Genomic DNA, 16,815 nt, shown 5'->3' with positions numbered 1-16,815 from the left:
AATTAAATTTTTATAAAATAAAATATTGATTCACCATATATAATATATATTTTTTAAGGGTGTTTAGGCTGTAACATTTCTGGAAGGACAAGATAAAACTATTAATAGGAGTTCCATAAGAAAACAATTGCAGAGAGATGGGATTTAGTGTTCCCTTATACATTTTTGTAAACCGCTTGAATTTAACCAAGTGAATACATTAATTTGAAAAATTTTAAATGTCAACAGGTTTATCTGGGCAGCAGAATTATAACTATGATATTGTTTTCTAAATATTAAACTCAGATTAATCATTTGTAAATTATCTAATTACTACCTGAAATTAAACTGCTATTTAGAATATATATACTGAGACACATTATGTCTCAATTTCATTTTTTGAGAATCTGCCTTAGTTTCATTTCTATTTCGTGGAAAGAGTCATAATTTAAATTTTTAAAAAACTTAAGGTCCAGTTGAAGAAATGTGCTTTTTCTCCCCTATAAACCTTTATTTTTAGTTTTATGCTTTAAGACATTTCCCTTGAACCTGATCACTTAGCAACTCACTTTTATCCCAACCAACTTATTCTTCATGCCAAGAGAGAAAATAAAAGGTGATTGCATAACAGCAATATAAGAGACTGAAAAATAAAATATTCCAATAATAGTCTGTTCTGTCAGCATGATGTTCAATATATCATCTGAATGACATTTTCACTGATATGAGTATTTTATCTGATAGTGTGTGTAGACATAAACAATTTCACGAATATGTAAACTACAGTTACAAATGGTAGGAAAGATTAAGAAGGAAACTAATTTACCTGCAAGTAATGCGGACAAATGTTAGATACTGGCTGGCTATAAGAGCATTAGTAAAGTTCTGATATACAAAGGCATTAGTGGTTGAGTTCTAATAACCAAGATGCTAATCCTCAAGTCAGATAATTAAGAAAGATCATTCAACTGATTGTATTTATCACTTTGATACAGCAGAAAAACCAGCTTAAACTACTCAAGATCAATTTCACATTACAGCAGTATTAGAACTGGATCCTGAAGCAATGTGGCAGTACAGAATTATAACAAGGGAATTCTAGGTGATTTAACTAAAGTAAGATAGTCTCTCCCATACAAGCAAATAAAAACACAAAACTAATACATTTCACTCTCCCTCAAAACATCTTTCTAGATTAGGAGTCAGCAGAACTTTTCTCTAAAGATCCAGAGAGTAAATATTTTAAGCTTTGTAGGCCACATATAATCTCTGCAAACTCTTTGTTTTGCTTGTTTTTTAAAACCATTTAAAACTGTAAAGACGATTCTTAGGTCACAGGTTATAAAAAAGAAAAACAGGCCACAACTGGATTTGGCCCATGGACGTACATGGGTTTGTTGACCCTGCTCTGGATAGCCCCCTTTTATCCAAAATGAGGCGGACCCTGAATGGGCATGTAATGCTGTCAGTGCCCCTTCATCTGCACACTCATCCTAAATCCAATCCTTGTATCATATAGGTGGCAACAACAGAAACAAAGCAACAACAAAAATAAACCTTTAGTATTTCCAACTATATAATAAGAATAACATCACTTGTGGAAATCGCCAACTTTTAAGGAAGATATATTACTTTTCTTTGAAATCTTTTAAAAAAAATCTGTTACCTCTGATAATTATAAAAATAAATATTTTTATGGAATAGTTATATTGTATTAGGTACAATTGTAGACAGATTTTTATTCCTTTTTCAACAACTTTATTGAGGTATACTTGATAACTTTATAGAGGTATATTTTGCCTATTATGTTATTCACCATTTTCTAATTTATAATTCAATGATTCTTTAGTACGTTTATCAACCAACACCATAAATCAGTTTTAAAACTGATGATCCCTGAGGCATATTTACTGTTAATGCCTGTTTCCTCCCACCCCCTCGCCCCAGGCAACCACTAATCTACTTTTTGTCTTTATAGTTTCACCCTTTTTTTGGACATTTCACATAAATGTGGTTTCTACATCTGCTTTCTTTCACTAAGCATAATGTTTTTGAGGTTCATCCACATCATAGCATGTATCCATAGTTTGTTCCTTCTTATTGCTAAACAGTATTCCAAGGGATATGTTGCACATTCTTAAAGTGTCAATTTATTAAGTTTTGACATATGTATACACTCAAACCATCACCAGTCAGGATAACAAACATGTCAATCATCCCCAAAATTCCTTGTGCTCCTTTGTAATCCCTCCTCCCCACCCCATCCCAGCCACCTTGTCCCCAAGGCAACTACCACTCTAGTTTCTGTCACTATACATTACTTTGCATTTGCCAGAATTTTACATAAATGGAATCACACAGTATGTACTCTTTTTTTTCTGGCTTCTTTCATTCAGCATGATTTTTAAAAAATTCATTCATGTTAAAGCATGCATCAATTGTTTTTTATTACTGTATTAAAGAATATTCAATTGTATAGACATAATAAAGTTTGTTTATACATTCACCTGTCAATGGACACGTGAAATGTTTCTGGGTTTTGGCTATTACAAATAAATCTGATATATTTGTTTACAAATCTTTGCATAACCATATGTTTCCATTTCTCCTGAGTAAATATCTAAATGTGAAGTAGTGGGATCATATAGTAGGTGGGTATTAAACTTCTTAATCTACCAAACTGTTTGCCAAAGAGGTTGCATCATTTTACATTCCCACAGCAGCATATGAACATTCCAGTCGCTCCACATCCTCACCAACATTGGTATGATCAGTCTTTTTAATTTTAGTCATTCCAATAGATGTGTAATGATATCTCATTGTGATTTCAATTTGTATTTCCTTAACAACTACAATAATGTTGAGCGTCTTTCAATGTGTTTGTCATCTGTCTGCCATGTGTTTGTCACCCCTTAGTGAGGTGTGTTCAAATCTTTTGATTTTTAAAACTGGATTGTTTTATTGTTGAGTTTTAAGAGTTCTTTATATATCGTGGATTTATCAGACAGATGATTTACAAATATTTTATCCCAATCTGCAATTTACCTTTTCATTCTCTTAACAGTATCTTTTAAAGAGAAAAAGCTTTTAATTTTTAAAAAGTACAATTTATCAAGTTGTTCTTTTGTGGATCATGCTGTTGGTGTCATATCTAAGAAATTATTCCCTGACCCAACATTTTCTTCTAGAAGTTTTATAATTTTAAGCTTTACATTTAGGTCTTTGACCCATTTTGAGGTAATTATATATGGTATGAAGTGTGGATCAAAGTTCATTTTATCAGATACAGATATCTAATTGTTCCAGTGCCGTTTGTTGAAAAGACTTGTTTCGCCATTAAAAATGCTTTTGCATCTTGTTTTAAATCAGTTGTCCATATGTGTTTTGTCCTTTTTTTTTTTTTTTTTGGACTCTCTATTATACTCCATTGATTGTTTTGTCTCTTTTGACATCAACATCACATTGTCTTAATTCCTGTAGCTTTATAAATCTTGAAATCAGATAGACCTCCAACTTTGTCCTTTGTTAAAGATATTTCAGCTAGTCTAGATCCTTTGTATTTTCACATGAATTTTAGAATCATGTCAATTCTACAAAAAACCTTAATGGGATTTTGACTGAGAATGTACTGAATCTATACATTACTTTGAGGATAACTGACACCTTAACAATATTAAGTTTACTAATCCCTGAACATAGTTCATTCCATCATTTATTTAGATCTTCTTTATTTAATTTCTCTCCACTATGTTTTGAAGTTTCCAGTGTATGGATTTCACATCTTTTGTCAGATTTATCCCTAAGTATTTCATATTTTTTAATACCACTATAAATGGCATTCCTTAGTTTTAAATTTTAATTTGTAAATGTTCATTGCTGTTATATAGAAGCAAACTGATTTCTGTATATTGATCTTGTATTTCAACTTACTTAACTCACTTCCTTGTTCTAGTAACTAGATCATGTCATCCTTTGAAAAATGAGTTTTACTTCTTCCTTTCTAATCTGATGCCTCTTTTTTTTGCCTGACTACACTACTTAGAATCCCTAGATTAATGTTGAACAGAAGTGGTGAGAGTGGATATCCTTATCTTGTTCCTGATCTTAGGAGGAAAGCATTCAGCCTTTCATCACTATGATATCAGCTGTTGCTTTTTCTTAGATGCCCTTTATCTGGTTGAGGACATTAACTTCTATTCCTAGTTTGCTGAGACATTTTAGTCAGGAACAAGTGTTGGATTCTGTCAAATGTTTTCTCTGTATCTACTGAGATGATCACATGACCTTTGATTTTTAGTTTGTTAATGTGGTAAATTATAATGATTGATTGTTGAATGTTAAACTAACCTTGAATTCCTAGGATAAGCCCTACTCGGTCATGATATGCTATTCTTTTTATACATTGCTGGATTCTATTTGCTAAAGTTTAGTTTATAATTTTAATATCTACATTCATGAATGATGCTGGACTGTGATTTCCTTTGTCTGGTTTTGGTATCAAGGTAATGCTAATTGCTTTAGGTGGGAGAGTAAATCAGGTCCCTGTTACTCCATCTTAGCCAGAAGTAGAATTCTGTTTAATAGTTATTAGGTCATTATCTCATCTACTCCTTCCTAATCTAGAAAGTATATATCATTATCAACATCATTTTACATATAGGGAAAATGGGGAATGGGGAAAAACTGAGGCTCAGAGAGCAAGGTAACACAGTTCTAATCTGGAACTAGGATTTGAATCCACACATATGAATCTAAAACCCCTTCTCTTAACCTCCTACTATACTATACTATTTAAATAGAACTCAGAAAAGATTCTCTTTAGGCACACAGATTAATTTCTTTTTCATTAAGAAAAAGCATTATATCTCTAAAAGACCCAGGTAGTCTGGTCTGGAGCCCATGTCTTAATCACTATGGTATTTGTTAAAAAGAATGAATGAGATGCCATGGTTTCTTATACACTGAGTTAGGATCTATATAAACTATTAACTACTCAATATACTGAAAACATTACTTAAGAAAAAAGATACATCTAGGAAGAAAGAGTCTTATAAAGATACTTTACAGACCTAAGCAGTCCAACTAAAACAGTAACAATAGGTGTTACCATTCTAAAATTTTATTTAATCTTTGATACCACATTGTGAAATAGATATTACTATATAAATTTTATAGATGAGGAAATTTGAGACACAACAACATTAAGAAACTTGTTTGGGAGGAGGGGCAATATAGGAGTAAGGGGTTAAGAGGTACAAACTATTATGTATAAAATAAACTACCAGGATATATTGTACAACATGGGGAACATAAACAATATTTTATAATAACTATAAATGGATTATAACTTCTAAAAATTGTGAGTCACTATATTGTACACCTGTAACTTATATAATATTGTACATCAACCATACTTCAATTAAAGAAACATTTTTAAAAAAAGAAAAGAAACTTGTCTAAAATCTGCCATCCCTTAAGTAGCAGAACAGGTATTCAAGCCCAAGTCTCTACAGCTCTAGAATAGTCTCTTAAAATTTGTATTTGGTTTTCTGTTTGTGTTTCACATTGCAATGTTGCCATCCCTGAGAAACAAGACACACTGCCAAGGGCCTTTTGGGAACAAGGAAATTCCAACATCAGATTCAAGCAGAGCTCAAGGTCAACTGAATTAGAGCTAAGCTTTGATGATAATGAAGGCGATGGGGGGTTTCCCAATCCCTGACTGGATTAAACTTGCTTTGCCCCTTTTCTAAAGCAAGTTTTCCTTCCATAAAACTAGATAAGTTCCTTTTATATATTTCTGATGATTTACAATAGGCACAGCTCAATGAGTTTGGACTGCTAGTGGTGGGCTATAATGCAGAATTGCTCTCAGGAGTAGGATGGGAGGAGGAATAATAGCTCTTCAAATAACTTCAGTCATGAGGCAAAACAGGCTAAAGAGCCTGGACTCTTGAGGAGACTCCCAAGGTTTAAATACCAAGGATGCCTCATACTAGCTGTGAGACACTGGAAAAATTACTTAACCTCTTTGGGCTTCCATTCCTTCATCTAAAAATTAGGGATGATAACTTACCTCTTATAGGGTTCAGGATTAAAAGACAGAATATATGAAAAATGTCTGGAATAGTGCCTAGCACTTGGTAGGCATTGTTTAAATTTGGCTAACAATATTATTATTACTCCTATAGTTACTGCACAGGAAAAAATTACATACATTAAATAGGCACGTTAGAAATTCTGTAGGATTAAGAAATATTAGCAAAAAACTATATCTTTTGAAACACAGTCCTATAAAAATCTGATTTATCTATATTAGTGTCCAAAAAATGGCTTTGGAAATTAATTTCCAGCATCTTCTATAAGTGGGCAAACAGCTTTTAAAACACAAGCAGGGATAATCAGAAACAATTCATTAAAATAAAGCAAATTACTCAATTCCATTAAAGTAGTATTAAATACTTACTATGGACTCAGCATTATGCAATACTCTATAAGGTACATGTAAGATCTAGACCCAACTCCCAAAATGCTTAAAATATTAGCAAAAATAACATAGAATAGACTAATAAGGCAAAGTACAAGTAAATGTCAGAGAGTGGCACATAACTCTAGAAAAGAAGGAATTCTAAAGCACCACTAAAATTTATAAATTCAACCCATAAAAAAAATATCTATGTATATATTTAGTGCCACTCCTAATGCTACTGACAAGGACAAGTTCAAAGGGCTGGTATGTTATAAGTTATTAATGAATCACTTAAGCAAAAAATAAAAGGGGTTACTGAATAATTTTCACTGTAACTTACTGTTGCTATTTTGGTCTCCAGAAAGTTCTCCCTTTCTTCATCTACCTTAATTTCATGTCCAGTTTTAAATAATTCAAGCATTTTGGGGATGTCTCGGCCAATGGAATCTGGTTAGAAAAGGAGAAAATCCAAAGTTATCACTACATCTAAACAAGTAGCAAAAATTACTGAATAAGAGAAACATTCAACCAAGTTAAGATATAAAAAATGATTTCTGGCAGATAGACTTTAGGGTGGCCCAATTCCTGGTGTTCATGCCTTTGTGTGATCCCTTCCCCTTGCATATGGATGAGAGTTGCAACGTGCTTCTAAGCAAGAGACGGTATGATTATGCATACCTGATTACATTACATAAAACTGCAATGCCTATCTTGGAGGAGTCTCTCTTCCTACTGGCTTTGAAGAAGCAAGCTACAATGTTGTGAGGTGGCATATGGAGAGAGCCATGGGTCAAGAAACTGCGATCCTCAGTCCAGAAACCTGCAAGGAACTGGATTCTGCCAAAAAGCCATATGAATCTGGAAGGGAACTTTCTCCAGTCAAGTCTCAGATAAAATCACAGCCCCAGCTGACACCTTGATTGTAGCTTTATGAGATCCTGAAGCAGAGAACCTAGCTTAGCTGTATACATATTCCTGACACACAGAAGCTGAGATAGTAAATGTGTGTTGTTTTAAGCCACTAAATTTGTGATATTATTGTTGTACAGTAATAAATAACTAATAAATAAGTATATACAATGATGATGCTTATACTTTAGAAACACTGATGACAAATTAAAATAAAACCTATAAAATAACCCACGATAAAAGCTGACAGTAGAGTCTTGAAATCTTTGAAGAACTTTTTACTTACCTTTGTGTGAAATTTGTCTGACCTGCCTTACCATAAAGAAGGGAAGGAACTAGAAAAGTAGCAAGATCTAGCAGTAGAAATAATATCTCAGTTGAGTGGTACAATCTGGAAGCAGCTCATTGCTGCACAAATGGTTACAGAAGCTGGCAGGAAGAAAGAGTTAAGAATTGAGACTTTATTGGATTCTAATGTCACTTTGTCCTCCATTAGGGTGGAAAAAAAGATGCAACTGAATAAAGAAAGGAGAAAAAAGGAATCAAGGTAAAAACTAAGAATTTTCAAAGGATCATGGAGGAGACTCCAAATGTAAGCTATACCTTCCTAATCTTTAATCATTAACATTTTAACTCAAATTCAACACATAAAAATATATATATATATTTTTTAGTTTTACTTTAAACTTATTTTAAATTTATTTTTTATTGAAGGATAGTTGAATTACAATGTTGTGTTAATTACTGCTCTACAGCAAAGTGACTCAGTTATACATATATATATTCTTTTTCATATTCTTTTCCATTATGGTTTATCACAGGATATTGAATATAGTTCCCTGTGCTGTACAGTAGGACCTTGTTGTTTATCCATTCTATATATACCAGTTTGCATCCGCTAATCCCAAACTTCCAATCCAACCCTCTCCCATCCCCCTCCCTCTTGGCAACCACCAGTCTACTCTCTATGTCCCTGATTCTGTTTCTGTTTCACAGATAGGTTCATTTGTGTCATATTTTAGATTCCACATATAAGTGATATCATATGGTATTTGTCTTTCTCTTTCTGACTTACTTCACTTAGTATGATAATCTCTAGTTGCATACATACTTCTAATATTCTACAATACCATAACTTAACCTGAAAAAATTTCAAGTTTGTACCTAGAAAATGTAATTTATTTGAAGGGTAAGAAATACAATAAGGAACATACCACTAGAGACAAACCACTCTCAGTGTGTCTCCAGCAGCTCTTCCCATGATAAGTCAATATGAAAATCTCATTATATGCAGCCACTGTGGAAAACAGTATGGAGGTTCCTCAAAAAACTAAAATTAGAATTACCATATGATCCAGCAATCCCACTCCTGGGCATATATCCAGACAAAACTATAATTCAAAAAAATACATGGGGACTTCCCTGGTGGCAAAGTGGTTAAGAATCCGCCTCCCAATGCAGGGGACACAGGTTCAAGCCCTGGTCCAGGAAGATCCCACATGCTGCAGAGCAACTAAGCCCATGCGCCACAACTACTGAAGCCCGCACACCCTAGAGCCCGTGCTCTGCAACAAGAGAAGCCACCACAGTGAGAAGCCTGCGCACCACAACGAAGACTAGCCCCCGCTCGCCGCAACTAGAGAAAGCCTGTGCACAGCAACGAAGACCCAACGCTGCCAAAAAAACCCCAAAAAAAACCAAAAAAACAACACAATAATGAGAAATCCGGTGATAATGGGAAGTGGAGATTAATATTTTATATATGATTAATATTTTATATTAATATTATATATTAATATTTTATATATACAGAAGGCTTCTCTGTTTAAGGTGATATTTGAATAAGAATGTGAGCCAGGCAAATTAGCAAAGAGCATTACAGACAGATGGGACAATGAGTCCAAAGACCTGAGAAAGAAGAACACTTAGTGCGTATAAAGAAGGGCCAAGAGGCCACTATGGCTGGAGTAAGGGAAATGAAGGAGAGCAACAGAACCAGCTGTAATATATCAATAATTCATCTATAATAATTATAATCATATCTAATCATCATTGGAGTCTTTCACACATAAATAGTTTTTAAACTAACACATGAGAGAGGGAAATTTAGAAATATTTCAAATTGGTTACCCTGCAAAACTTCCCTGTGTTTTAGCATTTTTCTTTATATAATCAAATTGTTTCAATAATGCAAGCAATACTCTGAAGTACAGCATGTCAATCTATGAGTTAAAAATAATTTACATTAGATTTCAATAATTTTATATCCATTACTCTCAAATATGATACAATACCAACTTCCATACAGAAAGCAGTGTCCTACTCAGTAGATGTGAATACTCTTTGGACAAGTCTGCTGGAATATCCTTTTGACAAGACTCCAACTGGAGCACTGATGTTCAATCCTAAGAACTATGTGTTAAGAGGAACACACAGTAGTGGGTTCCAGTTTTCTAATCATATCCCTTACCTGCCAACAACTTAGCATGCTTTAAAAGAATTCAACTATTTCCACATATGCCATAGTACCTACTATGGCTTAATATGCGTAATAGAAAACTGATTCCATTAAGTCAAGATATTTTTCATACTAGTATTTTTTGTTTAGTAAATGCTAAAAAATAAGATTAGGAATAAAGAAAATCAAAAAATATCAATAAGATATGTCTATATTAGATATGAAAGAATTTCAGAGGGCATTTGTATTGTGGAGAAAAAAAAGCTAAGTTGCCAAGCAAAATGAAGGCCAATTTCTTCCAAGAAATTTTAAAAAGCAAGTTTTAAATGTCTTTTTTAAATGAGATAAAAAAGAAATACTCAGAAAACAAGCCAAATGTGCACTGGAAAAATAGAGAACTTGCCTATAGTTACGTAAGCAATTAAAATAAAACAAATAAAACTGCAGCATTAAACATGCTGCAAAATGTGCACATTCAATCCAGCCAAGTTGGTTACACCCACTCCCACTAGAAAAACAAAATGTAAGATAAAATGGGAAACTAATGAGCTCAGCTGCAGGGGCTTGTTTGTTTGTTTTTTAATTCCATCCATTTGCTCAAAACGTAATTTCTATTTTACCCTTACGTCTTTTGTTGGATGTAAGGGGAATCAAATGTTCCTAAACAAGATTCTGAATAAGCTCTAAAAATGCATAATACAAGCTTCATTTGTTCTAATGCACATCTGGCGTATTCTGTTTTTACATTTTTGACAGGTTTATCATTTGTCTTCATGTTTAAAGAACACAAATGTTTTGCCAGTGCTGTTAAGCAGATCATGTGGGGCTGAAAAGAAAAACTTAGGGAAGGAGAAAGGTCTGCCTGGTTTTCCAAGATGATTTGTTAAGCAAATTGGGGGGGCTGGGCGGGGAGAACATACCTAGGTAACTTGACCATGGTATACACAAGCTATGATTCATTATGAAAGCAGAAACAAAGCCCACTAATAAAAATAAACATTTTCAACAGAAACTTCTCTTATTTGAAATAAAGAAATAAGTTATCTGAAAACCTTTCAGTCCCCAAATTTGCAATGAAAATGGTAATAAAAAACCTCAATGCTAAAGAAAATTGAGGCCAAAAGAGTTATTCAAAGAAGGGATAAAGCAGCAAAGGTGACAAAATTAATTTCTGTGAAAAACCAGTTAACTGTGCAAAGCGAGGAGCGAGCTGAATACAGATATATTCAGTATTCAGTTTCAGTTTTAAGTGACTATACTTAATATTGTTTGGCTTTGTTGAGCTTGAATTTAATTAGAAAAAAATATGAGAATTATTTTCAAATTCAACTGCAACTCCGGTTTAATTTTTTAAATAATGTTCAATTTCAGGTCCTACTTAGGAAAGAAGGTAAGTGTGCTTCCATGAAAACAAACACTACGGTATTGGAAATCCCTAATAAAAAGTGTCAAACCTCAGTCCAATATCTCAAAAGGATGTGTTATTCAATGCAGGCTATCAAGAATAAACAAAACACTAGTACAACAAAACTGAAGAGTACATTTGAATTTGCTTACAGCATAGAACATGATCTATAATTCAGATGAGCATTAGTGGCTATCATGTATGAAGAATTTTCGCAGGATTTTTTTTTAGCTCAACTAGAGTTAAAATTTGAAGACCAATCTACTAAAATGATTTTAAAATACTTGCTCTTTTACCTTATAAAATTTTATTTGAAATAACATCTATCTATAGCAGATATCCAGCACCATCTAAAAGAAACAATGTCTGCAAATGAACTTACTTTTCCTCCCAAATCTACTCCCTGTTTCCATTAATGACATGAACTTATTAGGAGAGATCCCAAGATTTAAATCTCAGCATCATTTGACTCTTCCCTTTCTCTCTCTCAACATGTCCCTTCCTAACTACTTAGTGCAAAGTCCTATTATCTTTGACGTCCGTCCTCTTCACTCCAGTCTCATTATGAAGACTTTAAACATTACCTTTATTAGTCTCTGGCGATTGCACCTGAACTGGTCTCCCTGCCTCTACGTTTGATTCATGCCAATACATCTTACAAACTCTTGCTAAATTAAAGCTCTGAAGAATCCCCCACCTTAAAACCTTCTAAGAAATTCCTGCTGAATACAGAATAAAAGTCCAAATTTATTAGGATCTTATTCAAGATTCTGCTCAACATGGCATCAATCTACCTGTCCAACATATTCTCTTTCATTTCAAAGTAGGGGTACCATTCACTACAGCCAAAGAGAACTAACTGATATTTCTGGAATGTAGCCTATAATTTCTAACTTACTTCAGTGTCTATGATTAACAGATTCTTTCCACTTAAAATAATATCCCCCTTAATCTGCTCACCAAATTATTCAAGGTACAGTTTAAATGTCACCCCCTTCAGGGTGCCTTCTCTGATTTCCCCACCTATGTATAAATTCCTCCTCTACTGAACACCTACAGCATCTTGTGAATTTATCATATAATACTTCATACTTTATAACAAGGCTATTTATGTAGCGCCCTTACTTCTCTTACTAGGTTTCATAAGGCGGAAATATCCACAAGGGAAAAATTGCTCAAGGGAAATAACTGCAGAACCATACACAGTAAGCATTCATACATATATGTTGAATGCTAACATAAATGAGCATACATGTTATATTGATAAAGAGGTATAAAATAGTATGATGATAACATACCTAGTGGGTAATATGTTCCACTAATTTAAAACTAGAATATGGCCTAAATTTAAAGATCTGGTATTATAAAGTAACTAGGTCTTCAAATTACATTAAATCACCAATATTAATGCCAAAGGAAAAAAATATTAAATCCATATGTTCCTATATAACACAAAACTCAAACACCAGAACATATTATTTATTCTACACATATATTAGCAATTTTGTTTTCTAACTAAACATATATATTAGAAAGTTGTTGATAGCATATTGAAATAGTAAAAGAATTCTCCCTTACTTCGAGTAAGCTTAGGAAATCTTTTTTTCAGTTTCTTCCTTAATGGATTAAGCTCCGGCATTATTTCTGGAACAGCTACATAAAAGTCTGGTTGAATTTCATCATCCAAAATCTAAAAATCAGGGGGGAAAAGATAACCTTAGATTGTATAAAAAGCTTTATCCTTCTAAAAATAAAGTCTAATGTAGCAATAATTTCCCTTATAATTTAGAAAATAGCTATTAAGCACAATTCTTTAACCACAAGGATCATTTGAACACATTTATCAATTATGAAAACCATCAGAAGCAAAACATTTTCTGATGTTTTCTTTTAAAAATAGCCACATTCATTAAAGACAAACAAACAAACAAACATTTAATGGGCTTAATTCTTCCATGGCGTTATGTTAGGCAAAGTGTTACAAGCTAGAACATATCACTGATGTGTACACAGCTCATACAGTCCCATAAAGTTGAATTCATATGTCCATCAAAACTGAAGAAATATGTTGAAAATTTTGTAATAGATCACATGTAAAATTAATAACCACTAGCTGCCAAATCACTAGCAACTACACTGCTTTCCTAAATTTGGAGCATCAGGAGAACTGAATCTATAATTATTTTCACAAAGAATTGAAACCAAAATTCTCTTTGCCTCCAAAAAATAAAAGAGGAGTGGAATGGTCAAAGACAAGTTTACTTATAGTTTATTATCCATACTCTATTTCCATTCTAAGAGCAAAGAAAATAATTTCAATTTTTAAAAGACATTTTATATTAATTCAGGCAGGCACCCAAAATAATTGTTTTACTCCTACAGTATACTCCATTTAAAAATTCAGTTGATTACAAAATGAAGCAACTTTTTAGAACAATACTGCCTGGGCAACGAATATTTTACCAATGATTTTTTTGCATAAAGTCTTATCACAGTATGTCATCCAAAGCCCTGGTTTGGGGTTACACACTGAACTGTAAAAACCTGGACTCTGGCAAAATTAAGTGTGATTCTGGAATTTTATCTTCCTGTTACTATTTCTTCTTTTTACAAATTCTTTACTCCCTAAACAACATACTGTGCTCCCCTAAACAATAACAACTTACTTTAAAAGAGAACTTATAACATGCCAAGCATTCTGCTAAGCATCATACATGGTTTAGTTCATCAAGTCTTTACAATAAATCTACGAAGAAAGTACTATTGACCACACAATCCACATAAGGAAATGGAGGGCTTAAGGACGCCGAGTCAATCTGTGCACTTTTAAGAGGCAGACCCAGAACTGAAACACAGGCAGTGTGGTTCCAGAACCAGGGCTCTCATCACTAGAAACATGAAAGCAGAGGCAATTTTGAAATGTCAAAGAACTGAATGTGACATTTCTACTCCAACATCTTGTAATACTGATTCTAAAACATGTTCCTTTGAATTAAATTTAAAATTATGTTTGAAAGTTATGCTATAGCTAACCTTAAGATCATATCATTGAATAATATAAAACTATATGGATGAAAATCATGCTTTAGACACAAGTAAAAATGAAACTATTTAAAAATCCCTCAGAACCAAGCATACTTGTGATATTTCAGAAGTATTGTAGTTAAAGCAAAATGAATTTAGTAAATAAAGTCTTACCTAAGAAATGACTAAAAGTTCAGTAAATTCATCCTACATTTACCTATTATAAGCACTAAGTAAAATAGTATTGATATTTAAACTAATTAAAAAATAGAAGAATGTGTAAAAAAAAAATTGCAGCCATGATACTATTTACAAAACTGTACTGAATCTACCTCACAACCTGAATACCTTTTGAAAATAAAATGGATGAGTTTTAAAAGATACCAGGGGGTAATCTGCAAGAATATATTGGTTTTGATGCCTTATATAGGTGGCATTTTTCCCTCTAATAATAGATCATCAGTGGGGCACCTAAAGAGAAATTCTGTACCTGTAATATTTTACTTACCAAATAATTTCAAAATGCACCTGGTTTCCTTATTTGGGTTACTTTTTTCAAAATATTTTATTTAATGAACTTAATGATACAGAATACTTTCTGCTCCCATACCATTTCTTTCTTGAGAAGTAACTTCTTACTTAACATTTAAGAAGTGGAGATATCTAACTCCACTGTTGCTATGACAGTTCTATAAGATACTCTTATGTTTGCGGAAGAAAACAGACGGAAGGCAGTACACAAGTTTAATAAGAATAGTTAGCTCTCTGACTCCGGGGTCCAAGCTACACTCTCAAATTCCAAAGAATCTATGGTATTGTTTATTTTTTAATATTAAAAGAATTTTAATAATCTTACTAAATTAAAATTTATGATACATCAGAGAGAGTTAGGTACCACCCTCTGACTTTGACCTAGAAGCTGTATGAAAGTACAATCTCTTCATATCTTCCATTAGTTTTGCTCCCAAAAATAATTCTCGAGATTCCCCTTAAAAATCCAGAATCCACACCAAATTTAGAGAACTACTAGGGTAGAAAAAAACACGCTACAAGCACTGTTGTGCTTGGTCCAGTTAATGGTCCAGTTAAAACTTCCCCCAAATCAAAATCTGGATACAGGACAAAAGATAAATTTTCAAATCACTTTCTCCCATTCTAAAAACAAAACAATAAGTATTCCACAGTCTAAAGGATTACATTTAGAAGAGAAGATTTTAGAGAATGTTAGGGAAATCTTTTGTATTTCAGAAATAACTCCCAAAATTCAACAGATGTGCCTCTTCTCCCCACGTTTTGTTTTTTTTTTTTGGCCATGTGGGATCTTAGTTCCTTCGTCAGTGAAAGTGAGGAGTCCTAACCACTGGACCACCAGAAAATTCCCCTCCCCACCTCTTTAAAAAAAAAAATGTTGTCTTTGTTTCAAATGGGCTCCACAAATTCTTTGTTATTTTCTCAAGGCAGGCTATATAATCATTTTTTTGCCTCTGTGCTAAGCTTACATTACTTGAACTGATGAAGTTGGGGAGGTAAAAGTTAAGAGTAACTAAAAGTACCATATTATAGAGGTCAGATACTATCCTTTGTGATCTACTAAAGCAAATCACACTTTTCACTCCAAGAAAGCAAAACAAATATCTGACCTTCAAAACGTGAATAGAGATATCCATGTGTGCTACCTTTTGCACTTCATCTCAAATCTCACATTCAAAACCAAAGAGAGGCATACTGCCCTTTCCAGTCTACCCACAGAACTCTCACAAACATATAGGAAGCAAAGAAAAAAAAATCACAATATAAATCAAGCATAGTTAATATCAGAAAGTCTGGATAGTTTTTTCTTAGCTTGATTTTGAGACTCAAAAGAGTAGGAAAATTTTCCCCTGTTCTGTAAAGCTCTACTAACCATTTATCAAAAGATATGAACAGAGTGGTTATGTTTCACATGTAATAAATCAATAGATGGCAAAGATAACAGAACAATTTCTATAACTAATGAACATGAAAACAATACTGTACCTTCTGAATCAGATTAGTTCCTCCTGCAAATGCAGCTCCATTTTCTTCTGCTATTTTTATCTCTGATGCATTCTACCAAAACACAATAGTATGAACATCAGTCTTTAAGCAAATTCAGTCTGCTTTCAAGTATTTGTCAGAAATAATACCACAGTTCAAAATAAAAACTGTGGTTTTTTTTTTTACTTTTAACTGAATGTGCATCAATTTTCAACTAGATGCATCAGAGATATTACATCCAGAACAAGTTTAGTTTAGAGGTGATTAAAGTGTTTCTTGACTTAACATATGAGGAAACACATCAAAATGGCATATTAGGAACCCACCAACTGGTCCTTAGTCTCCAATGCTATCAATACATCATCTTCCAAAAGTAAAAGATTAAAATATATTTAGTTTTGCTAATTTAAATGGAGACATTTTATCAAACCAATATACAAGAGTAAAATTTTTTTAATTTAAGAAACAAGAACCAAAATTTAGCCTATTGTCTGAAAATTCAAAAGAAAAATGCACAGTATTAGGGTTTTTTTTTTTTCTATATGTTCCATTCAT

The 16,815-nt window shown here is 33.0% G+C and overlaps 1 protein-coding gene across 1 annotated transcript in view; it reads right to left on the bottom strand.

The window, feature by feature from the left end:
• The window catches only part of MRPL1 (mitochondrial ribosomal protein L1), a 57,017-nt gene that overhangs the window by 17,650 nt on the left and 22,552 nt on the right, over nucleotides 1-16,815 (bottom strand). Inside the window, exons 5-7 of the mRNA XM_061191513.1 lie at nucleotides 16,261-16,332; nucleotides 12,799-12,910; nucleotides 6,789-6,895 (exon numbers count right to left, since the gene is read on the bottom strand). Of these exons, the coding sequence (XP_061047496.1) occupies nucleotides 6,789-6,895; nucleotides 12,799-12,910; nucleotides 16,261-16,332 (291 nt within the window). The remainder of the gene's footprint in view (nucleotides 1-6,788; nucleotides 6,896-12,798; nucleotides 12,911-16,260; nucleotides 16,333-16,815) is intronic.

This window comes from Eubalaena glacialis, chromosome 5 (assembly GCF_028564815.1).
Source record: "Eubalaena glacialis isolate mEubGla1 chromosome 5, mEubGla1.1.hap2.+ XY, whole genome shotgun sequence".
Taxonomy (NCBI): Eukaryota; Metazoa; Chordata; class Mammalia; order Artiodactyla; family Balaenidae; genus Eubalaena; species Eubalaena glacialis.
Note: the sequence above shows the minus strand (reverse complement) of the source record. Positions and strands in the feature narration are given on the sequence as shown.